This window comes from Cebus imitator, unplaced genomic scaffold (assembly GCF_001604975.1).
Source record: "Cebus imitator isolate Cc_AM_T3 unplaced genomic scaffold, Cebus_imitator-1.0 Scaffold34, whole genome shotgun sequence".
In the NCBI taxonomy this organism is placed as follows: domain Eukaryota; kingdom Metazoa; phylum Chordata; class Mammalia; order Primates; family Cebidae; genus Cebus; species Cebus imitator.
The window spans coordinates 7,798,523-7,824,434 of NW_016107349.1; the positions used below are offsets into that span (position 1 = coordinate 7,798,523).

Genomic DNA, 25,912 nt, shown 5'->3' on the forward strand with positions numbered 1-25,912 from the left:
AAAAAAAAAAAAAAAAGAAAAAGAAAAAAGAAAAAAAAAGCGCTAGATGTAATTTCGGGTACAAAACAAAAAACAAAAGCTTTCTCACCCAAAGGTCTGCCACCATAAAAGCCCAGGGGCCCAGAGGGAGTACCCGGTAGTTTCAAGCCAATTATCTTCCTAAAGAGACCTTGAGGCACCAGTCCTACCTCCAAACAAAATCCTATTCGGGCTACCCTCTCTGGAAGAGCCCATCCTTACCCTGTCCTGACAATTGCCCGGGAGTTAAAGACTCCACTACGTGCCAACTCCCCCAAAAGGAAGAGACACAGCCAAAGCATCCCACTGGGGCGTCCGCTTTCGCACACGGACGCTCCCGCACGCCCTGGCCCTTTCTGGAGCGACGCTCCTTGACTGCCATCTATCTCCTCGACGAACTAGCCTGGGCCCCATTACCGGGACGAGGGTTCCACTCCCAGCTTCTTCACTACCTAGACCTGTCACCTTACTCTCTGGACCTCCAGATCCTCATTTATTCAAACCTAACTGCCTTTCTGGTTCAAGTTAAACGAAAAAGCACCCGCCCCAGCCCACAGCGAGCCGGCCCCAACAGCCTGCTAACTGAAACCCTAAGAGAATGTAGCCGCAGCGAGAGCGCGTCGAAACGCAGGGCAACGCCGCGGGGGCTTGTGGGGCGGGGGCTTGTGGGGCGGGCCCCAAGAGGCGGGCTCTCGGCACCCCCAGTGTAACACTGCGGCCCGCCGCTCACCCCGCCGCCGCTGACCCCGCCGATACCGTCGAACTCCCGGCCCAGCCCGTCGGAGTCGTCGAGCACGTACGTGCCGCCGGGCGCCAGCAGCGCGCACAGCAACAGCGACACCGCGGCGCGGCCAGCCGAGCCCGCGGCGGCCGTCATGGCTTTCACTCGGCGTTGCTGGGAAGCCGGGAGCAGCATCTCAGCCATTGTGTCGGTCACATGACTCCGGCGCCCAGGGAGGCGGGTCCTGTCGGCGCCACGGTGGAGATGGGCAGGAAGCTGCTGACGCTGACGCCGCCATTTTGAGTGCGGGCCAAAGGCCACTGACGCAGCCCGGGCCATGTTGGGGAAAGTAGAAGCGTGCTTTTTCTTACGCCTTGCATGTGTGTGGTCAACCACCGGACTTCACATGTACTTACTTGCGGCTTCTCTTCAGGCGTCACCGGCTGGAGCACTTTAACGCAAGGAAGGTGGATGTCCAAGGTCCACCAAGGGAAGAGGGCAATGAGTGGCCCTACTGTGGCTCTTCCCCAGCATCTCAGGGAGTATCTACCTCGTGCGAGGACCAGGCTTGGACCCCAAGTCCCAGTTCCACTGTCATCTTGGTGGAATCAGTTTGCTTTTGGAGCCTGAGTTTTCTGTTATGTAAGATGAGGCGAGAAGAGCAGCAGAGTGAGGGACTGAGATAAAAGTCAGTAAGCACTCAGTACATTGAATGCATTCCACATGTGGCAAATGTGAGCTGAGAAGGTTCTCCATTCTGGTAACTACCCTGGCATATTCAAGGCTTATCGCTTTGAAGGAGTTAAGAATATACCGCTTCAAAATATGCTGCTGTGCCATATTGACTATTTTAAATTAAACGCACTTTAAAAAAAACAGCAGGTGCAAAATCACTCTGATGGATGTGTCTTAAAAGCAGGAGATGAAATTCCCATGTGAAAGATGTCTTCCCTATAAAATAACATCATTACCTTCAAGGACTGAAAGTTGAAGTAGAGGGAAACCTGTCCAAACAAAACTGGACAATCCCTATCTTCCTAGTCGCTTCTCTACCCAATTAATTACTCTAGTCCAAGCCCCTTCACTTTATCATGTTACATAACTTACTATTTTTTGTCCATTTCAGTGTGTATGCTTTTAACTGCTGCTTTCGGTTTTTTGTTTTGTTTTGTTTTGTTTTTAGTGAGCCTTCCCCCACACCCCCATGCCATGTAAAATAAATTTGTGTGCTTCTCTCCTGTCAATCTATTAATACCTTAAATCAATTTAATACTAGGGCCCTGCTGGGACCCTACATAGATGAAGGTGAAATTCTGCCTCCCCTACAATTTTATAAACTATCTTCCACGGTCAGTTGAAATCATTCCAGACAGGTAACTCTAAATTGGTAGGAAAGTTATGAATCGCCCTGGAATTTTTGCCACATTCAGCACTGTCCTGAGATTTCCGATTTCCTTTTTATTGAAGTAAATTAAAGAGACTCTGAAGAGCTGCAAAGAAAGATTTTCTGATCCCAAAATTTCTCTTAGCAGAAGTATGGAACTGGTTATCATTGTCTACACAAGCCCCTGAGATGCCACAATGGCAAGAAAAAGACCCAGAGACTTTAGGACCTGTGGGAACTTGTCTGCAGAACCGTATTTGGAATCTGATTATTTTTCCCCTTACCCACAAACCTAAATCTATGTTTCCAGAGCTCAATTATATTTGAAGGTCAAATCTCTGGGCAATCCCATAAATATGCATATCAGTTCCTCTGATATCCCTGGGTTCTTAATGTACATTAGCTGTGTTTATTCTTTGTCTCTTTTTAAATTACTCTCCATCTATCCTGGTTTACCAAGGACAGTCACGACTTATGTCTATCGTCCAATCATAATTATTGATAATGCTCCTTTCACCCTCGGTAGTTTTCTGGCTTGGATCAGTTAAATAGTCTCCAGTGTATGAACCACTTATTTTCCTTGGTTTCTTCTCTCACCAGTATAACACGAATCTGAACTCTGTCTTTCCACTAACACCAGTTTATGATGCAAGTCAGTAATGTTCCAGTTCTGTGGATTTAACCTTACCCAATTCACTCTGATCCATTTGTTCTAACACAGTATTTTAAGCATGAGCTGGATCATCTGTGGATATAAGCCATGGTAACCATTCCATCAAGTGAATGATAAGTTTCTGTTACCAGCCCTTAACAAGCCCATAAGACCCATGTAACACCTTAACTAGGTAGGAAATACCAAGGTGAGAACAGAGGAAACTACCATACACATAAAATTAGGAAGTCACGTAATGGTATATGAATACCCAGCATACATCCTCCAGTAGCACATCATTGTGAAATGGGTCAATGGTCAATGGTCTCGTTGTCTGAGGTATTATCCAAGCTTGTGTTCTCACAACCAAGAGAATTAAGGAGTGTGGACACCAGAGTGAAGTTGAAGGGAAAGTTTGCTACGTAAAAGAAGAAAGCTTTCTTCAGTGGAGAGGGGTCCCAGATGGGTTGCCACTTTTACTGTTGAATCCAAAAGCTTTTATAAAAAACTCCTCTCATCTCTGTAGCTGTTTATGTAACTTATCTATAAAGCTGTCTGTGCAACTCCCCTTATCTGTGCAGCTGCGGGTATGTCTTGGGTAAGCACAAAGTTCAACTTCTCTTTTTTGTGTAACTGTGGGTCTGTTCTTTCCACCCCCTTACCAGCTCTCATGGAGCCCACCGTGTATGTGCCTGAAAAGTGCAAGAAACTTTTCCCCTGGGAGCCCACTAATCACACAAAGACCAAACAGCTTCTATGCTGGGCCTTATTTCCTTAACAGTGCAGCTGTTGCCTGAGTTTTACCCAGGCCACTCTGTTTATGCCTGTATCTTGATTTTTTCAGGCTTTCTGTTTAAAACAATTTTACTGAAGACCAGCTTTAGCTCTCTGCCCAACTAAGTTTTCCCTTTTCTCCTCCCTCAGTTGCACCTTATACTTGGAATGCATGCCACAAATATTTGAGCAATGTGTGAAATCTACAAAAGAGGAAACAAACTCTAAAGGAAAAGGTAGATAACTCCCAAGAAGTCCCAGTAGTTCCTATTCATTCAGTTATCAAAGAAATTGCTTGCCGGATAAATATTTTTGTTTCTAATTTCTAGTCCATATTCATGAGACCATTAGGCAAGAATGTTTCTAATAAGAGGCCAATAAATACAAGCTAACAGAGAACCTTGAAGTGCTGTGCACAACACTCAAATGTGCTCAAGATGTAGATAAAAATGGCAGTTACCAGACAAGGGATCATATGCTTAGCTTCCCTTGTGTCTGTGAATCAGGGTCAATGAGATAAGATGGTAAGAGAGAAGGAAGATCCCAATTTTCAGATTTTAAATGAGTTTAAAAAGTAATGACAGTGTTTCCCTCTTTTTAATCTGAAACACATAGAATTTGCAATGTCATCCTTGCTCAGGGGCCACAGTAATCTCTGTAACATTCCAGTGTTCATATATGTGCTGCCAAAGGAAACACGATGGTTTTTCTCTTAAATCACGGGTGTTTCTAGGTATCACAACTACACTTCAGCCACCCCAAATCTCTCCTTTTTAAAATTAAATATGATCAAAATCAAATGGTCTCTTGAGAAGGATCAGAGATATTTTAATGAAAATTTATTGATAAACTCTAATAGCAGTCTGGATTGTTTTCTTTTGTCCTTCCCCCCACTCCCAAGACTATCATAAAAGAGTGTGATAGCATTATGTTGTCTCACTTTAGGAAAAGTCTTTACTTTTAGAAATCAGTCCACCTCCCCTTCTGTCTACCATAGATGAACATGTAGGTTGGTTCCATCTTTTTGCTGTTAGGCTGTCAGAAATTCCAGGGCAGAGGCCAAGTTTATTTCTTCTTTGTACTTCTTAAGCACAGTGCCCAAACCATGTTAAGTACTCAATAAATATTAGTTGAATTGACCTTAAAAAAAATCACTGAATGGTGAAGAATTATTTACAAAGGGAGTTGGAAACATTTCTTAAAGTAAGAGTCCCTTGTGACTTGAGAGTGTACAGTGCTTTCTCTTCATGAACTGCCCTGTAACATCTGCTATTTTTAACTTTTAAGTTCAGGGGTGCACGTGCAGGTTTGTCACACAGGTAAATTGCATGTCATGGGGGTTAGTGTACAGATTATTTCATCACGCTGGTAATAAGCAATAGGTAGTTTTTTAATCCTCCCCCACTTCCTACCTCCCACCCTCCACCCTCCACCCTCAAGTCAGCCCCAGTGCCTGTTGTTTCGTTCTTTGTGTTTATATGCACTTGATGTTTAGCTCCCACTTATAAGTGAGAATATGCAGCATTTGGTTGTCTATTCCTGTGTTAGTCTTCTTAGGGTAATGGCCTCCAGCTCCATTCATGTTGCTGCAAAGGACATGATCTCATTCTTTTTTTATAGCTGTTTTAGTATTCCATGGTATATTATGTAACACATTTTCTTTATCCATTGATGGACTGTTGATGGACATTTAGGTTAATTCCAGTCTTTGCTATCGCAAATAGTGCTGAAATGACCATAACTTGCATATGTCTCTACGGGAGAATGACTTATATTCCTTTCGGTATATATCCAACATCTGTTGTCTGGTCTTTCAACATTGGACATGTTTCTTGATTGCAGCTGTTAGTTACACTGCCCTGTTTGGTGACTTCTCCCTAAAATATGTTATAGGGTTCTGTTAATACAGGACTTTATATAAGCAAAATGAAAATAATTCAGAGGACAGAATCCACCTAATGAAATAAATTATAAATTGCTCAATGAACATTTTTCTTAAGTATAACTACAAATAAAAACATCTAGAGTAAAGAGCAATATAGTGTAGTAGTTACAATATTGACTCTGAAGCCCCAGGTTTTTTGACTTCAAATCTTTCTCCTATCACTTAGTAGCAGTGTAATTTTGGTTAAATTATATAACTTCCTTGGGCTTCAGTTTACCCATCCATAAAATAGAGATAATGATGGCAATATATTAATGTGAACATTGGACAAGCTAATATTCATATAGCACTTAGAAGAGTGACCCACACATCCTATGTGTTATATAAGTGCTTATTACATAAATAGTAACATAAATGACATACCTATGTAACTATCATATAACTTGTGAGTTTACTGCTTTCCCCACAATTAATTCTGCAAAAACAGATTATTCCTACCTTTGTATTGGCCTCAATTTTTCTTTTTGCTAGGTTGTTGTCTACCATCATGTAAATCCATGTCCAGTGTGGCTGATTCCTCACAGTGAGAGTCTTGGTGTGAAGCAGAATTCTGCCTCCTTCAGAATTAAAGGAACCAGATCCTCCCTCTTAATGTAGTACACGCCCTGACAATGACCACGCTTTCTCATTCAGTTCCTTGAATCTGCAGATTTGGCCTTGGAAGAGTAGCTAGATGTATGCACAGTTGAGAAATTTCACAAAAGCCATGTCAGAGTCCAGAGGAGGCAACTGCATAGAGGCTCCATCAGAGGTGACCTCAGGTGCCTAAAGCAGTGGGGTCAAGCAATGCCATTCTCACCTGAATGCTCAGAGAGAGTGACCTGGCTTTTTGTCCTTTGACTCTAGCCTATTCTGCATCAATTCATTCCATATCCTGATTTCTTTCTAAGTCATTCATTTTCTGTTCAGGTTAGCCACAGATGATTTCTGTTACCTGCAGCAAGGAACCCTGAAGGATACACCAGGTTATAATCCAAGGCTGATGTGATAATTGCAAAGAATTATCAGCCTCCATATGTGCATTTCTCCACTGTAAAAACTGCCTTCACCACCTGTAGTCCTTGGCTGGTAATTGTTACAGCACAGATTTGCTCAAATAAAGAAATTGCAGGAAATTGTACTGTCCTCCTATGCTTTACCTGTGATATTTCTGCTCTTCCTTGGATTGTAAATACCCACTTGATTGCACTCCTGCCAGGAAAAGAATTTTAGAGTCTACCTAGCCTCAGGTACCAGGCATGAAGAAAATGACAGTACAAGAGGTTCTCACCACTCGAAATATTTTTGAAACATCTATTACAATTCTCTCTAATAGAAATATATCCAGTAGTGAGATTGCTGAATCATATGGTAGTTTTAATTTTTTTAGGAACTGCCAGTTTTCCATAGTGGCTAGTCACATTCTCACCAACAGTGTGCATGGGTTCCTTTTCTCTACATCCTTGACAACATTTTCTTTCCTCTTTTTGATCATAGCCATTCCAACAAGTGTGAAGTGATATCTCATTATATTTTCAATTTGTGTTTCCCTTGTGATTAGTAATTTTGAGCATTTTTTAATATACCTGTTGTCCTTTTGTATGTATTCTTTCGAGAAATGTCTATTCAGATCCTTTGCCCATTTTTAATGAGGTTATTTATTTTCTTGTTATTGAATTGAGTTCCTTATTTATTTTAGATATTAACCCCTGAGATGTGTGGCTTGCAAATATTTTCTCTCATTGTGTAGGTTGTCTCTTCATTCTGTTGACTGTTTCTTTGGATATGCAGAAGCTTTTTAGTTTAATGTAATTCCATTTGTCTATTTTTACTTTCGTTGCCTGTGTTTTGGGGGTCATATCATTGCCTAGACCAATGTCTTGGAGTTTTCTTCTACCAGTTTTACAGTTTCAGGTCTTACATTTAAGTCTTAACCCATTTTGAGTTAATGTTTGCATATGGGTAAGATAAAGGTTTAATTTTATTCCCCTGCATGTGAATATCTTGTTGTCCCAACACCATTTATGGAAGAGACTTCCTTTCGCCATGTATTTTTGGTACCTTTTTCAAAAATCAATTAACTGCAAATGTGTGTATTTATTTCTGAGCTTTTTATTCTGCTCTATCAATCTGTTTCTCTTCTTATGCCAGCACCATACTGTTTTGATTACCGTAACATTGTAGTAGATTTTGGAGTCAAGTCGTATGATGCCCCTAGCTTTGTTCTTTTTGCCCAACATTGCTTTGGCAATTAGGAGTTATTTTTTATTCCATATAAATTTTAGGGTTGCATTTTCTGTTCTTCCTTTTTAATTAGGATATCTTTTATTTCTTTCTCTTACCTAATTGCTCTAGCTAGGACTTCCAGTACTATATTAAATAAAAATGGCAAGAGTAAGCATTCTGCCCAGTTTCTGATCTTAGAGGGAAAGCTTTTAACTTTCACTATTTAGTATGATGTGAGCTGTGGGTTTGTCATATATGGCCTTTATTATGTTAAGGTACATTCCTTCTACACTAATTTATTAAGAGTTATTATAAAAGGATGTTTAGTTTTGTCAAATGCTTTTTATGCATCTATTGAGATATCAAATGGCTTTCGTCCTTCATTCTGTTAAAGTGATGTATGGTGAAAGATCCTGTTTATGTGTTGTTGAATTCAGTTTGCTAGTATTTTGTTGAGGATTTTTGTATCTTATATTCATCAGGACATTTGTGTGTAATTTTTTGTTTTGTAGCGTTCTTTCTGGTTTTAGTATCCAGGTAATGCTGGCCTCATAAAATAAATTGGGAAGTATTCCCACTTCTCCAAATTTTTTGGAAGAGTTTGAGAAGAATTGGTATGACCTTTAAATATATGGTAGAATTCAGCGGTGAAGACTTTAGGTCCTGGGCTTTTCTTTGGTAGTAGACTTTTTATTACTGATAACATTTCCTTACCTGTTATTGGTCTCTTCAGATTTTCTGTGTGGGGGGGAGTGGGGGGCGGTTTAATGTTTCAGTCTTGGCAATTTGTATGTGTCTAGGAACTTCTCCATTTCTTCTAGGCTACCAAATTTCCTCTTCCTATAAGGACACCAGTCAGAATGGATTAGGGCCTTTCCTTGCAGCTTTATTTTAATTTAATTGCCCCTGTAAAGGCCCTATATCCAAATGCAGCCACATTCTTAGGTATTGGGGATTGGAACCTCAGCATATGAATTTTGGTGAAGGACACAATTCAGGTAATAACACCATCTCAGATTCAGGGACTTTTCATGTTGCCAGAGCTGGAGGGTAGCTTGACCCTTGGTTCTCAGAACTGCCCTGTATCAGTGCTGGCATCTCCTGAGACACCCTCTTTCCCTTCTGGTCTTTGGTAGTTAGCCCATGTAGTATTAACCTGAGCTGTTCCTTATCAGTGATGACCAAGTGCTGCACTGGGCCACTGAAAGTGCTGTGAGTTGGGCTGAAGCTTCCCATCATTTCTTTGTGCCCCTCATGGTGTCCAGAAATCATTCTACTCCACCTGTGCTATATGGGCACAGAGGGACTTGATGAGCATCTCAGTTCATTTTGTGTTGCTGTAAAAGAATACCTGAGACTAGATAATTTATAAAGAAAAGAGGTTTGTTTAGCTCATGATTCTGTAGGCCAAGAAATTCAAGGGTGTGGCCCTGGCTTCTGGCAAAAGCTTTCATGCTGCACCACAGCATGGCAGAGAAAATCCAAAGGGAAGTGGACACATGCAAAGAGGGGGAAACCAGCGAGGTATCCAGGCTCTTATAACAAACAGCCCACTCTCTCTAGATCTAATCCATTCCTGGGAGAACTAATCCAGAGAGAGAACTCACTACCTCAGAGCGCACCAAATCATTAAGGAAGGATCCACCCCTATTGCCCAAACATCTCCCACTAGGCCCCACTTCCCACTACTGCCACACTGGGAATCAAATTTCAACACCAGCTTTGTGAACACAAACAAACCATACCCCAACTACAACAGTGAGGCTGTCTCAGCCCTCTCGGGTATATACTCCTGCGTCTCTTTTTGAAAATGAGGCACAGGTTCATTCTCCTCCCCACATCACACACCTCATCTAGGGTATTTGTCAGCCACCACTACCTCAGGACTTGCTTGGAAGAGAGTACAGCAATCAGGATGCGGGGCCCCTTTCTCAAGTGCTCACCACATCTAAGCTCTTGTACATACTTCCTCTCTCACTACGGTAAGCCCAACCCCTATCAAGCAGGACAATCTTTTTGTTTTGGGGTCTGGGTAGCTTTACTTATTTCAACAGATATTCTCCCAAGCATAGTGTCTGTGCCTCAGTGTTTTCCATGGCCTTGAGTTGGCTAAATCTTTTGAAACTCAAAACTCACATTGTCTTCTTCTTTTCCCCCGGCTTTGTGCCAGAAATTTCCTTGAGGTAATAACTGCAAAATGGTTCACTGATTGTGTAAGGGTAGGGCTAGAGCGAAAAGACATGTGGCTGGGAAAATACAGCATTATTTCGAAATCTCACCCTGCCACATTTGGTTGCTGCTTTAGCTAGTGAAAGTACACCTAGCAAATAGTGTGGCCTCACAAAGGACCCCTTCATCGGTAGAACACACTCTTGCACTGTCTACCCCATGGAGAATTGGAACCAGGTAGATCCACAATCTCTTCCCCATTACCCCATGGGTAGCCCAACTGGCCAGTGTTCGGTCCCCAGTTTGTGACCACAGAAGATCAATTGGTCAGAAATGCCTCCCCACTTAAGGCAGTGTTCTGAATAACTACTAATTGTCTTTATCTCATCGTTATGTTGTTAAAATGTCACAGTGACTCAGTGGTCTAAAATTTCTAACCATTCATTGTAATACATAGCCCTATAGTTGAAAATACAGTACTGCCATATTTTCTGTATCAAGAAGCAAATTTCTTAAAAGCTGGTAAATTTCTTTTTGTGTAGAGTTGGCAAGGTTTTAGTATAGGTCAGCTCTAGCTTTTTCTCCTGTTTGATCAGCAGAAGTGAAAGTTTGTGTTTCTTATGTTTCTTAACCACATACATTTTTGGAAAAGCAAAATACGTAAATATCTGATATGGATAATAAAATACCCTTTCCCTAAAAGCGGTTTAGCCTATTCAGATAAAATAAGAGATCACGAAAGTTGTGAAATACCTACATAACAATGCACTTGTATCCCTGAACTTAAAAAGAGAAATACCATGTATAGAAACTACAGATAAGAGGATGTACGAAACCAAGCAAAAGTGAAAATTATGGATTAGAGTCACGAGTAAACTGAAATCATTACTCTCATTTTTGTAAAAGTTCAAGAAATTTATTATTAATTTTTTACTTTATACTTTTTATTTTGGTAACAATATATTCTAATTTATGATTTACTATATGCTAAATTACTTTGTAAACACTCGTGTACTTTATAAATGTGAGGTATTCGTTTTATTATTCTCAAAGAAAGACCTGCAAAGGAAGTATTGAAAATCTCTGCATTCCTCATATACCCTGAAGAACTTTAATATGAAAAGCCAGGCTCATCTTTTCCATCTCTGGGTAGGGAGGAAAAAAAAGCCACAACAACAACCATTAATGTCTTTTTACAAATATAGACTCAAAATGTCCTGATTACAGTCTTCAAAATCAGGTTAAATGTCTTCATCCCAAATCAATTCTGTTCTTCAAAGTGATATCTCTGACTTTTTTATATATTAATAGTAAGAAAGTTATAGAAGCTAATTTCACTTCATATTAAGCCACTTATAGATTTGGCTTTAACTTTAACTTGCTAAAGTAGATGAGTTTTTATACTAACAGTGTAAGTCTTTCTCAAATAAAATTTTCAAGTTTTATAAAATTATTTAGTTGTCTCTGCCAGTTAATTCAACTGGTTTTAGCCATCTCTGTTTTCTATTCCAAGAGGAGACTCAAAGGAGAAATAGTTCTACAATCAAATACTGTGTATGTCCAATCCCAGTAGTCCCTCCAAAAAAAAAACCACAAAAGACTTTATGAAGTTGGCTACCTCAACCCCTGCCTTGAATAGCACAATATCTATCATTAAATCCCAATCCCCAATTCTCTGTCTTGTTTTTTTTTTCCCAGAAACTTTATCACACTGAATCTATCTACAATATCCTCCCCTATCTTGCACATCCAAATGGCTCATTCTGTTTTATCTGTCTCCCTCTTGAAGTACTTCTTCATTTTGCCGTTGCACTACAATTATTATTAAACATATCTTTCTCTTTTTCTAGGTAAAAAAAAGTCCTTTTGGTTGATAGCCAGTTTCTATACATCTCCCAGCACACTACCGAAGAATATAAAGCATGATGAGTTAATGAATGATTGAATGAGTGAATGAATGAATGAATAAAAATATCTAACATATATTCCATTAAGCAAAGGGCATATCATATCTGTATACCCTTGTAATTAAGACACAATGAGACATGTGAGTTATAAAAATTATAGTACAGTAAACAATAAATAGAAAATCTTTAAAAGTATTTAGAAGACATTGTTGTCCAAATTTGGGTATTGCACGTCCTTCTCATTGAGATGCTGCTTCCTCATTGGTTTGTGGTGAAATATGAGTGCAATTTCCTGTCCCCTCAGCAGTGTTGGTTTCTCTTCTTGACTTGATGCAGGCACAGATTTATCAAGCTCCTCGGTCAACAAACGCATCACCCGAAGAAACATGAGTAAGTATAAGATTAAAAAATAACATGTTTTTTTAAAGTAGATAACATGCTTTGGCATAACTGTCAGCGATGTTCGCAACATTCTACCTGGTTTAGGCTGTATAAACATAGTATGCAAAGCATTGTAAGAGAGAAAGAAATGAGGAAGACACATGGTTTCTTCTACTTTCAGCAGTGGTAAAGGGCCAAAATTTAAATTTAAAACTAGGTAAAACTATAAATATAGAAAAAGGGGGTTCTTTATACTTTATTTTCTTTTCAGGAAACAGTGCTTTGGCAAACTTCGTTCAGTATTTGGGAAGAAGCCTACCAGCTCCTGGCTTTAGAGCTATCTGGCATCCATCCCTCATCTGTACAATGGTCCAGTAATATTTTTGATATCTGTCAGAAAAAAATGTGGTGTTTGGAAAGAATATTTCCAGTATTAATAAATGCCAAGTAATAATTATTGGTTAAAAAGTGACTATCACAGTGCCTGAAATATAGTAGAGTCTTAATAAGTAACTGTTAAACTGATAAATGAAAGCAAGCATTTTCTATAACACTGTAGGAAAATATTTTACTTTTTGTCACCTTCATCAATGATTTGTACTGTGTTTAGAGCTGGTCAAGAATAGATATACTTTAGTATTCTGTAAATTATCTTTTTGGACATTTGGTAAAAATTTTAAAATTAAAAACTCACCTAAATTTCTCAATGCTGGTTCTAAAAACAATTTTCTCAAAATTTGATTAACGGTACCAAAATAATATCTGAAAAGATATATGAATACTATAATAGGAATTACATACAGTATTCCATTAAAATATCAGACCATCCAAATTAAATGAACAACTATTATCTGCAGAACTTGGTATTATATGTGAAGTGTTACCACACAAATTATACTCTGAGCACCTCTAGCTTTTCTGCTATGCTCTGGCTAGATGGCTAAAGATGATTTCTTTTCAGGAAATTTGGGGGACAGCACCAAGATTGGCTGCAGACTATCAGTGGCATTAAAACAATACTACCAGCTCATGTACAGTGAATGCCTCTCATATGCTAGTACTTTGCTTCATATGTCATTTCATTTAGCCCTCACAACAATCTTACAAAGTGGATACTAACTTACACAGGTGAAAACTGGAACTTAGAAGGTAAAGAAACACAGTGGGCCCAGATCCTATCGAGAGGCTTTTGAATTGTCTCCATAGCCTACGCTCATAACCACAAGTCTGTATTGCCTCTGTGTCACTACAGAGAAGAGGGCCCTCTGTCTGCTTCATCAACCCATCCTGTCTTGTGGTTAAGTCAAGGCAGGAAATGCTTTTACAGCTAGAGAAATGTATTCCATTGAAAACTTTATAAACCTTTCTAAAAATCATTTTTTTCATTTAATCTATCATACTATTTTAAAAGAAAATGATGCATATTTATTGAAGGAACATGGACAAGGGAGGAAGAGGTACACATTGCCTATTACCCAATTTTCTCTCGGTCCTGGTCTTAAGGGAGGATTTTTTCATGGTTCAGGTGTTCTGCCCAAGACACATGAGCCCTAGAGTTGGATGTGTTGTGTATGCATCAGAATCCCATCCGCAGGGGCCTGATTCAATCCTTCCTGCATCTCAGACATTATTCTAGTGTCCTTTTCCTACATCAACTATAACCTTTAAAAGTTTCTTTAGGCCGGGCGCGGTGGCTCACGCCTATAATCCCAGCACTTTGGGAGGCCGAGGCGGGTGGATCACGAGGTCAAGAGATCGAGACCACCCTGGTCAACATGGTGAAACCCCGTCTCTACCAAAAATACAAAAATTAGCTGGGCATGGTGGTGCACGCCTGTAGTCCCAGCCACTCGGGAGGCTGAGGCAGGAGGATTGCTTGAACCCAGGAGGTGGAGGTTGCGGTGAGCCGAGATCGCGCCATTGCACTCCAGCCTGGGTAACAAGAGCGAAACTCCGTCTCAAAAAAAAAAAAAAAAAAAAAACAGTTTCTTTAATGGGGATTTTAGATGGAAATGTTCTCAGTGGTAGTTTATCTGAAAATGTCCCAATTCTTTCTCTGGCCCTTGAAATTTAGTTCTGTTGAGTATGCAATTATAGGACAACATATATTTTCTTAGAAGTTTGGAACTTTTAATCTTCTGCTGTCTGTTATCACTGTTGAGAAGTCCTTTGTCCATCTAAATTCCATCCTTCATAGGTAGTCATAGCCCATCTTATCTCTCTGGCTCTTTTTTTCTTAGTCTTTGGTAAACTGCAATATTTTTGCAATGTGTCTAAGTATAGGTTTTCATTTTTGTGTGTTTTTAATCCTATTTGGGATTGTTTTAGGCTTCATAAATCTGAAGATTCTATGAGGATTGAAGATCCATGAGGAATGAATCCATGAGGATTCTTCATCCATCCTCAGTATCCCCTCATCAGTTCTAGAAAGTTCATCATCTTTGTGAATATTGCCCTTTCAACATCCTCTCTTTTCAGTCTTTATGGAATTCCAATTATGCATATGCTGTCCTTTTCACCTTATTCTCTATTTTTTTTATATCTTTTCATGTCCTTAACATGTCCTTTTCATGTCCTGATAATTTTGTGTTATTTCTTTATCTCTATCTTGCAATATACTAATTTTCTCTTCAGCTGAATCTAATCAGTTGGTTAGTCCCTGTGTTGATTTTTAAATTTAGATTATATTTTTTATTTTTAGAAATGTTTTCAATCTTTCTAAAAAATATACCTTGTCATTTTTTTAATAATCTCTTCCTCCTTACTCATGTGTTTAAATCCCTTCTTTTGTTTCTTTAAACATATTAAACATATCTCTTTTGTGTTATTTACATATTAATTTTATCTCTAAAGTTTTTGCAGATCTAGTATCCTTCTTTGTTGTTTCTGCTCAATCTCACACATAGTGGCTTATTTCTGTGTGTGTGTGTGTGAATAAGGTCATATTTGTTAGAACTCTATCTGTAGGATTCTTTGAGGCCTGAGTTAAGAGACCTTGCTAAAAGGGAGGATCTGTGTCTACTTCTTCCAGGATCCTTGAACTTATTTTTTCATATATAGTCAACCTTTATTTTTGGTGAATATATTTTCATAACTATGTAAATTATTTATTTACTATTTTGTTTCTCTCAATTACATTGCATATATGAGGATAGAAATAAAATCAAATTTCTTAGGAAGGCATATATGTTCCATCTGCAGGTAAAACACGTTTGTCAAGATGCTCTACGCACCATCTCATACAGCCTTTTTATTCCTCTCTTTAATGCTTCCATTGCAATATAATACACATGCAGCAAAATGCACATATCCTAAGTGTACAGCTTGATACATTTCTACAAACTGAGCATGCTCATGAAAGCAGTCACCCATATCAAGAAATAGAACATTACTAAATTTCAGAAGTCTTCCTCATGCCCTGTTCCAGCAGTACCCAGACTTTCCCCAAAGGTGACCACTGCTCAGACTCCTAACAGCATAGATTAACTTTGCCTGATTTGTATCAGATAATACATACTTTTTTTTTTGCATTTATCTATCACTCAGCATTATATTTGTGATCTACAACTATGTGATTGTGTGTAGCAATAATTTATTTTCATTGAGGTATAGATTTCAATGGTATTACTATATCGTAATTAAGTCATCTATTATACTGCTAATGGACATTCTAGTTAGGGAATATTACAAATAGTGCTACTGTGAACATTCTAATTCTAGTACCTGTCTTTTGGTTAACTTATGTATGGGTTTATGTTGAACAGATACCTAGAGGTGGAATTGCTGGATCATATGGTACACATAAGTGCCAAATAGTTTTTAATCAACAGCGTATGAGTCAAGGTGTTCTATTTCCTCACTAACACTTGATATGTTGTCTTATTTTCATTTTATTTATTCTGTTGTGTGTGTAGAGGCATATCATTTTAATCTTAGTTTGAATTCCTCTGATGACTAATGAAGTTGAGCATGTAGGTTGGCCTGAAGTTTGCAGGATCAAACTAACAATGTAGACCCAGACCCACTTTCCAAGTGAGGACCCCACAGGCCACAAATACTTAGGGTATAGTTTTTTTATTATAACTCCTCACAGAAACCAAGCAGGTGCAGGGAAATTGCCATCTTTTCTCTACTGTCTGCAAATGTCTGTGGAGTTTGTTATTTTCTTTTGTTTATTTTCTAGTTCACCCTTTCCCTGACAGCAGAGGTTCCTGGATCCCATGTGTTTGGAATGGTCAAGGACCCCTTCCTACCTGCATAGGCCCAAGCTTTGTCTGTAGTTTCTCTGATCCCTAGTTATTTCCTCCAGATCTACATATGTCTTCAGGCCATCCAGAGCTTCAGTGCTCACTCACCTCCCTGATAGCAGCTCCCACCTCCTTTGTTCCATCACAAATTTTTTCCCCCTTTGGAAGTCTCCCTATTTATTTAAAAGGCTGTTTTTCACATCTTATTCCTATTTTTTACGTTGGTAAAGCTAAAAGGTTTCAGAAGTTTTAGTTCTCTGTTTAAGAGTGAAATATATTCTCTCATATGGTTTACTCTTCTAGTAGAATTCTTGTGACTTGTCCTGGCATTTCTTTTTGTGTTCAGGACTCATCAACAGTTGGAAGGGAGTGATTCTGGTGTCCTGAATAGTGTTTCTACAAAGCTTTCTGTGAAGGTATTCACCAGGTTAATCATCTAAACCACCAGTAGAACTCACTAGCAAGGGGATATAGACAAAATATTTCTCTACTCCAGTATGGAGAGAAGGATGGAACCTTTACTCTTATGTTAATCTAATCTGTGACATCATAGCTTTAAAAAGATACCTAATAAACTATCAGGTATAAAGGCAGAAATTAATGATTCTAAGATTTTACCCAGAATTGAGAAAATTCTGTTCTCTCATTTATAAAAGTATAAGAAAGATAAAGTGTATTAGCCTACAAAGGAAACAAAAAGATTAACAGAGGTAGGGTTGTCTAATTATATGCTAAGGTTTAACAAACTGCTACATTTTAAAATTCTACAACTTTGTTGTATTTCTATTATACTATTTCTTTGAATAATAAGGTAATTTTTGAAAGTACCATATATCTAGATTGCATATGAAATTAGAAATTTGAAATCATGTAACCATACAGTTAATCACACACTGAAAAGTATTTACCAATCACAGACAAATAATAGAAATCTTTAGCTACTAAAATGGCTTTCTAACTTGAGTTTTATGTTCTTAGGTCATGTCCATTGAGAAATAAAATTCACTGAAATCCAGTATACCTCAGGTAATTCTTATTTGAAATAAGTAAACTATCTTGGCTTGATTTTATTTACTGAAGTCAATCAGACAATTTTCCCATTCTAAACACCTTCTCTGTAACTTAATGCATTTTCAAAATCTCCATAAATGAAACAAAAATGGATTGTTTCAAAATCATTATTGTAATGAAGTTATGTATCTTAAACATCTAAACCATTTTAATTCATCTTTCATTACAGAAAGAAAGGAATTTTAGAAGGAAATACCAATCTCTATGAAAACAAAGCCTTATATATTCATGTTTCTACCAATCGACTGTGAGATTTATGAAGAAAAACAAATTGCAGACAGCTCTCCATGCACACTTACAAATACCGCAGTTGATCCTTGTGGGTTTTGTCAGTGTTCTGTGATAATGAACGCATGGACTTCTGTTCAGTAAATTCAGTTGATCCCTTTAGCCAACTGTCAGGAGCCTGGATTTTGACTTCTGACTGCTGGTGCTTGTGTAGAAATTGATCTACATCCACCCTTTAAAAGCATTGATGAATTAATTAGAACTGTAAACAACAAAGAAAAATTGAAAAAAAAATAGTAAAAGAGAATCTGATGTTCAAAACAAACTACAACGAAACAAGACTTACTTTTCTGTTTGCCTTCTAAGAACTAATATAATTGCTACCTTAAAAAGAAAAACATGAACAGCACATGTATTGAAGAACAGCATGAGCTGGATCACTATTTGTTTCCTATTGTTTACATCTTTGTGATTATAGTCAGCATTCCGGCCAATATTGGATCTCTATGTGTGTCTTTCCTGCAAGCAAAGAAGGAAAGTGAACTAGGAATTTACCTCTTCAGTCTGTCACTATCAGATTTGCTCTATGCATTAACTCTCCCTTTATGGATTGATTATACTTGGAATAAAGACAACTGGACTTTCTCTGCTGCCTTGTGCAAAGGAAGTGCTTTCTTCACGTACATGAACTTTTACAGCAGCACAGCATTCCTCACCTGCATTGCCGTTGATCGGTATTTGGCTGTTGTCTACCCTCTGAAGTTTTTTTTTCTAAGGACAAGAAGATTTGCACTCATGGTCAGCCTTTCCATCTGGGTATTGGAAACCATCTTCAATGCTGTCATGTTGTGGGAAGATGAAACAAGTGTTGAATATTGCGATGCCAAAATGTCTAATTTTACTTTATGCTATGACAAATACCCTTTAGAGAAATGGCAAATCAACCTCAACTTGTTCAGGACGTGTACAGGCTATGCAATACCTTTGGTCACCATCCTGATCTGCAACCAGAAAGTCTACCAAGCTGTGCGGCACAATAAAGCCACAGAAAACAAGGAAAAGAAGAGAATCATAAAACTCCTTGTCAGCATCACAGTGACTTTTGTCTTATGCTTTACTCCCTTTCATGTGATGTTGCTGATTCGCTGCATTTTAGAGCATGATGTGAACTTCAATGACCACAGCAAGTCTGGGAAGCAAACTTACACAATGTATAGAATCACGGTCGCATTAACAAGTTTAAACTGTGTTGCTGATCCAATTCTGTACTGTTTTGTAACTGAAACAGGAAGATACGATATGTGGAATATATTAAAATTCTGCACTGGGAGGTGTAATACATCACAAAGACAAAGAAAACGCATACTTTCTGGGTCTACAAAAGATACTTTGGAATTAGAGGTCCTGGAATAGAACCAAGGATCTTTTGAAGGGAAGGGAGGTTTAAAGTACACATTATTATATCATCAAGTCACATTTTGAAAAGGAAATCTAGCATGAGAGGGGACTAAGGGTTCTCAGAGTGATATTTTAATCCTGTCCAATAAAATATCTTAAAAGTGCATTGTACAGCTCCCTCCCTGAGTTGTATCAAATGAGGTCTATTAAACAAAGATCAAAAGTTTCCTAATGACTCAGGGTCATTATTGTTCATGGCAATTGTTTTCGTATCTGTGCTATAATCGCTTAGAGTCAGTAAGGTATGTAGGACTGTTTCTTCAAAGCAGTGGCCTTTGTGTCTGGGTTTTATGATTTTTCTCACTCTTTCTTTGGTTTCCAGGGTATCAGCCATCAGTTCTACTAATTTCGTGTACTGCTCTCCAACAACCCCAGCTACTGAATACCGCTTCTAACCTCCTCATTCATTAACAAATCTTTATTTTTTAATCTTGTATACAATAACTGCTTTATTGACACAAAATTTACATAACTTAAAATTCAACTGTGTAATATGTACAATTCAGTGGTATTTAGTGTATTCACAGAGAAAGGCAACCATCACTACACTCAGAAAATTTTCATCACCCATCAAAGAAATCTTATACCCTTAACAGTTGCTCCCTGTTCTCCTCTCCATGCCACTTATTAATTTACTTTCTGTCTCTAAGGATTTTCATATTCTGAACATTTCATACAAATAGAAGTATGCAATATGCGGCCTATTGTGACTTATTTCACTTAGTATAATGGTTTTAAGTTTTATCCATGTATAGAATGTATCAACATTTCATTTCTTTTTATGGCCTGATAGTATTCTGTTGCATGGTTATACTACATTTTGTTTATCTAATCACTTGGCTTCATTAACAAATATTTATTGAACCCATTCCCTAAACTAGGTTTTGAGTTAAGTACTGGGGCTATGAAAGAAATGGTCTCATGAAGCCTCATGAAGTTTACATTACTTCAGAAACTAGTCACTGAGCTTAATGATTTCTATATAAAGTTAAAGTAAGTAGGCTCTGAGTTTTGTTTTGATTTCCTTTTGCAGCTGGTTATAACATAGTTGAAATTACCAGAAGTTTAATGAATAGACAAATAAATAGTTCTATTATATCTTACATTCAGAGGCTTCTTTTTGGACTTAAAATCTTAGAATATTTTAAGAGTTTCTTTTTTTTTGAGTCGGAGTCTCCCTCTGTTGCCCAGGAAGGAATGCAGTGGTGCCATCTTTGCTCACTGCAGCCTCCACCTCCCAGGTTCAAGCAATTCTTCTGCCTCAGCCTCTTAAGTAGCTGGAATTACAAGCACCCACCACCACTCCCAGCTAATTTTTGTATTTTTACTAGAAACGGGGTTTCACCATGTTGCCCAGGATGGTCTCGATCGAACTCCCGGCCTCTAGTGATCATCCCACCTCAGCCTCCCAAATTGCTGGGATTACCGGCATGAGCTACCATGCCTGGCCAAGAGAGTCTTGATATAACACATTCTTTTGAATCCTCATGTGGAAATGGCCTAGTTGTAGGTAGACACTTGGTAAACATTTTCCTCACCAAAATATTTTTAAGGAGTTTCCTACCTTTCTCCTTTCTTCTTTCCTTTCCTTTTCTTGCCTGTTCTTTCTACTCCCCCTAAAATAATCAGATAGCAAATGTCTTGATAACATGTGATGCCCTCACTATAAACAAAATATTGATAACAAGAAATATCTATTTTTTTTTCAGTAATTAACTTCTAGACACACACTGAAAAATCAGTGAGTGTACAAACTGACTCCATTATCCATGAAAGTCTTCCATGATGGTGTGCATACACTATAGAAAACCACCTTACTTGGAGGTCATATGAACATTCTCTGTTCTTTGCTTCTTCTGGTCATAACCTTTTTAGAGAATTAATTAAGATTTCCTCTGGGCACTCTGAGACACCCATATGTTTAAAGACTAAAGATGCATTAAAATGAAAATAGTTAGGGCTGATTGATTAATTACTGATAAATTATTGGCGGCCTGTGAGTTGAATATCTGTAAAAGATTCAAAACCAGTGTTGCCCACATCTGGAAACTCAGGTGGAGATTAACTCATTGTCCAAGATCACACAGTTGGTTGCAAGCAGAGCCAGGCCTGGAACCCAGGAATGCTGACTTCTCTCCAGAGTTGTTTCTCCACCTTTCTGATCTTTTTTGCTCATTTCTACCATTTCTTTCTGTAGGCTTGTTAAAGACATATGCATGGAAAATTGTTCAGTGTAGTCTTGAGGTTTAGGTCATGATAAGGGGAAAAGGAGAGTTATTTCCTTAATTAATATATCTGGAAATACAATAAATCATATACACAGTAATTAAAGTGATCTGTAATAGAGAATCTATTAGGATTTTTCCTCAGCTGGTTATACAAAGAGATGTAGCAAATACCTATTTGTGACACCCTTAGTAAGAATGTTCTACTTAATGATTACCAGCAAAACATTGATTTAGGATGTGAGATGAGTTCCCAAGTGAACCAGGCTTCCCATGCCTTCTAGCAGCCTATCTTTCCCACCAGAGTCTATCATGGAGAATCCATGTTGGGAGGATACTCATATGATTTCAGAGAAAACACTAGCAGTAATCTAAAATTATCTGAAATTTCAGCATTCGAAAGTTAATTATTTAATTTTTAAAGACTTTTCACATTTTTTATTAGAGTTCCCCAGTAAACTGAAAGTACTTCTGAAAAAGGTAAGACCTTCTAGCTGTTATTATCTGGAATTTATTGTCAGAAGACCTAGATTAGAAGATCAGAACACCCACTTACTACCTGTTTGACCTCCAAACATTTTTGTGATTTTCCCCGATATTCAATTTTTACAAAATGCAGGGACAATGATAATACCTGCTTTTAACAAGTAGATGTGAAAACACTATGTAAACTGTGGTGCGTTTGTCTAAATGTTCGTGATTATTAGTTATTCTCATCTTTATTAAAATTAGTGGACAGCTACCCAAGAAATAGAGAGTCCCTGGAGTGACACTGGGGTAGGAATGTAGCAATGTGAGCTGGCAGGAGCTGGCTATAGGAGGCCACTGCTATACTTACTTTCTCCAAGTGGTTAAATATATCCATTAACGTAATTTAAAGACTTTCATCTTTCTTTTTCTGTGAACCACTCTCAGTAGTGCCTGCCTGCTCTTAGGAGTTCATGATTCTGAGGAGACATACACTGTGGGCATCAATATGCAGCTTGATGTCCATTATCACTGGTTTAAAAATTATCGACTTTTTATTTTCTTATTCAGAATATTATTTTCTAATTTAATGAACTGAAAATAAGTACCTGATAGGGCAGAGAAAGGAGTGATTATAAGTTTTTAAAACTTCCATTTTCTCTACATAGTCTGGGAGGCTTCATGGATGAAGAGAAACTTAAAAACGCCCAAAAGAACCAACTCATATGACCCAAATTACGTAACATTATCTCCCCAAGAGCATCCTGAGCAAATCTGCGGACACAACCTGATTTATTCCTTTTTCTGTCTCAAGCTAAGGTAATAAGACTCCCCAAGACATTAGATTTCTATTCTTTAATGTGATGATCAAATAAATAATTACTTACCAAAGGCCTCTGTGGACTTTGTTGATTTATTTCTTTTTAATTAGCACCGATTTTAGAATAGAATTTGTGATACAGAACACACATTCTTTTTACAACACGTTTATCTTACCCTATGCTTCTTTTTGTCCAGTCCTCACTGACATGATTCTGCTGGCCATGCATGGGGCGGGCCCCTGTGCTTTCCTGGATAAACCCATCCATAGGTTGCTATGGAAACACAATGGCTAGTGTAACACCCTAACCAAGGAAGCTTTTGCAATGATAGACTTCTTTTTCTTGGTCCATCAGGTGACCGAGCCATGGAATCAGAAGACTTCCTGCAGCTGACACACAGAAAGAACATATGCCTATAGATAACTTACAAACAACTTGCCCTATCCCACAAAAACAAACAAAAATCCCTGGGCCCTTTCAGCATGTCCTCTAAGGTGTCCTAATATCAAATAGTAGAGCACACATCACCTCCTTAACTTCTGAAATAATGCACCATCAGATTGTTTTTATTTTCTTGTTTGCAAAATCAGCATCTAGGTGGGGCATTTTTAAGATTCTCTCTCCCAGTTGTCCCTCCTTCCATCTTTCTTCCCCAACCAGAAGGGTCTCCCAAGAGAATTATAGTAAGAAAACTTCTAACTGAATTTTTACACTATTGTACTGGAAATCCAGTTCTGACTGAGTTTTATTTACATGTACTAGGTAGACACCTTTGGGGAGAAATAATAGAAATTTAATTTAAAAGAAAGTAGGGCCGGAAGTGATGGCTCACGCCTGTAATCCCAGCAGTTTGGGAGGCAGAGGCGGGTAGATCACCTGAGGTCAGGAGTTTGAGACTAGCCTGGCCAACATGGTGAAACCCCATCTCCACTAAAAATACAAAACTTAGCCGGGCATAGTGGCACATGCCTGTAATCCCAGCTACTGGGGAGGCTGAGGCAGGAGAATCACTTGAACATGAGAGGCAGAGGTTGCAGTGAGCCAAGATTGTGCCACTGCACTAAAAGAAAGAGAGAAAGGAGAAAGGAAGGAAGGAAGGAAGGAAGGAAGGAAGGAAGGAAGGAAGGAAGGAGGGAGGGAGGGAGGGAGGGAGGGAGGGAGGCAGGCAAGGAAGGAAGGGAAAGAAGAAAGAGAAAGAAGAAAGAAAAAGAAAGAAAAGTAGACATTTTTAAAATTAGTTTTCATCTATAGTATAAAAACCTGATTTGACTCAAGTAAATATATATATATTTGACCAATATCTTCTCTTTTATTCTTTGACATTTCAAACAGCTTAAAGATGGAGCACAGCATGGTTACCTTTGTGTTATTATTTACATTAGCTGAATGCACCCAGTTTGAAGACATAAGCCGACAATGACGAACGGATCGAATCTGGGGGAGGGGGAAGTGATGTGGGAGTTAAGATACATCTTTTCTCCTCCAAAGATGCTGTTCTCACTGTATCACTTTGGCTGGCCAGGAAAAGCTGTGCAGGAGTTCTGCTTGTGGCCACTAGGTGATGATCTTGTTCTGTACAGAATCTCATAACAATAGTTCACTACCAGTTGCCACTCCAAAAGAGCGGAGGAGCCCAGGATGATGGTTTCTCATCCAAGAAAAAAGTATCTCCCAGGAACTGGAAATGAAAGGGGAAAATGCTGACATAGCCTTTGCACTTTTCATTTCTCTTCTCTCTGGAAAGCTCAGCAATCATCAGATCATTTCATTTGGCTTGTCTTTGGATAAATTAATTAATTAATTAATGAAACAACCTAATAATGCTGTAATTTTAGCTTGTCCTAACCTCAGAATTCAATTCCTAAAACCCTTGGGGATATTTATATTCCTGGTTGAAAAACTTTAAGACTATATGGGAAAGTAAGGTTAAAAAGAAAGTTTCCCTTTAGGAAAGTCGTTGTCAAAGTTTTTGCATTTGCTGAAGTAAAACAGTATGAACAAACATTAGCAAATGACATTTTATTCATCTTAAATTAGTAGTAACAAGAATCGTCATGTTGATTTCTAGCTATCATTCTTTGCTCATGAGAAATGTTTTTACGATATCCCTTCCCTAAATTTTTAGTAAGCTGCTCATCCGCTGACTTACTTTTGTTGCAGATTACACAACGGCATGAATCGCTGTTCATGGAATCAGCGCTGCAAAAAAATATTGCTACATTTTCTTTGTCAGCTTAATTACACCTCCCAGCCCACACACCACCAGGCTGTAGGAAATCCCATCTCAGGCATTATGGGATTGTCTTCTTTTTGGTTTACACCAGAATGGGGGAGGTTTACATGATGTTAAGGAAATGAAAGCAGTCTTTGACTTATAGTCACCAGTGATGGTAATATTGCCTAATCTTTTAGTGGTTGCTTGAATCCTTTCCTGCCTCCCTGAATCTCTTGGGGCACAGGCCAGGACTTGGTAGGAGCCCAACTAATGACCCAGATTCTTGTGCATCAGGTAGAGCTTCCTTCAAAATGTTGTGTATCCTCCTGAGAACTAAAAATAAAATCCTAAAATTCTAAGCCCCCCAACTAACTGAAAAGACCCCTCTTGGCCATGAGGACCCCAGAGAAACTTTAAAAACTGAGCTCCTAGCCGTGATAGGATGGGATCTTGTACACACCTCATTGTACCCACTCCCTTTTACAATTTAGACAGAATTGACCAGTATTAATGTTAAAATGGAGATCATAAGACTGACAGAATGCACTCTTTATGGCAATAAGATACTAAATTATAAACAAGACCTAAGGCCACGCCAAGCATAGTTAAGTCACGTACCTCCTGTACATAAAGAATAAACTACATTCTACCTGCCACAAGGTTTTTCTTTTTCTCTAGCAGCTAAATAATCACTGGCCTCCAGATAAGAAATATTTAAACAATTACAGCTCACCAGTCGCCAGATGCAGCCTGATTGACCCCTCTGTTCCACAAGCCATCTCTACAGCTCTGATGAGATAAGAGGGTGTTTTGGTAACTTTCTCCTGATAAAAGACCACCAACCATGGGCTGGTTCTGGCTGATTTGCGGAGGCTGCATACTTGAGTGCCTCTGTGTCCCTGATTCACCTTTTGACATACAAGGCCTAATTGTGATGCATTTATACATTAAGTGTCCACCCCAAAGTGAACATGCAACATGTGTGTTTATTAGTACACATGCATTAGGACACCCTTCATGAAT

At 38.5% G+C, this 25,912-nt stretch overlaps 2 protein-coding genes across 6 annotated transcripts in view; one reads left to right on the plus strand and one right to left on the minus strand.

The window, feature by feature from the left end:
• GALC (galactosylceramidase) overlaps positions 1-1,332 on the minus strand; it is a 65,261-nt gene extending 63,929 nt beyond the window's left edge. The window contains exon 1 of one of the 3 annotated variants that reach the window (XM_017524619.2): positions 749-1,332. In XM_017524619.2, coding sequence (XP_017380108.1) covers positions 749-1,078 — 330 coding nt within the window. In that variant the 5' untranslated portion in view covers positions 1,079-1,332. Of the gene's footprint in view, positions 1-88; positions 626-748 lie in introns of those variants that run through there. The other 2 variants (XM_017524620.2, XM_037737105.1) reach the window with 2 other exon arrangements.
• Positions 1,333-10,691: 9,359 nt separating this feature from the next.
• On the plus strand, positions 10,692-19,327 carry GPR65 (G protein-coupled receptor 65). 3 transcript variants are annotated; one of them, XM_017524622.2, is made up of 3 exons: positions 10,692-12,165; positions 17,382-17,429; positions 17,644-19,327. In XM_017524622.2, exon 3 carries the CDS (start codon positions 18,102-18,104, stop codon positions 19,113-19,115), a length of 1,014 nt encoding a protein of 337 aa, XP_017380111.1. In that variant the 5' UTR covers positions 10,692-12,165; positions 17,382-17,429; positions 17,644-18,101; the 3' UTR covers positions 19,116-19,327. The 3 variants fall into 3 exon arrangements, with proteins under 3 accessions (XP_017380111.1, XP_017380110.1, XP_037593034.1); XM_037737106.1 differs by lacking the exon at positions 10,692-12,165 and adding an exon at positions 12,208-12,525; XM_017524621.2 differs by lacking the exon at positions 17,382-17,429.
• The last annotated feature ends 6,585 nt before the right edge of the window (positions 19,328-25,912 follow it).

Excerpts from the sequence above, each read along its gene's own strand:
- GPR65 (XM_017524622.2), top strand. The coding sequence starts at position 18,102 with ATGAACAGCACATGTATTGAAGAACAGCATGAGCTGGATCACTATTTG.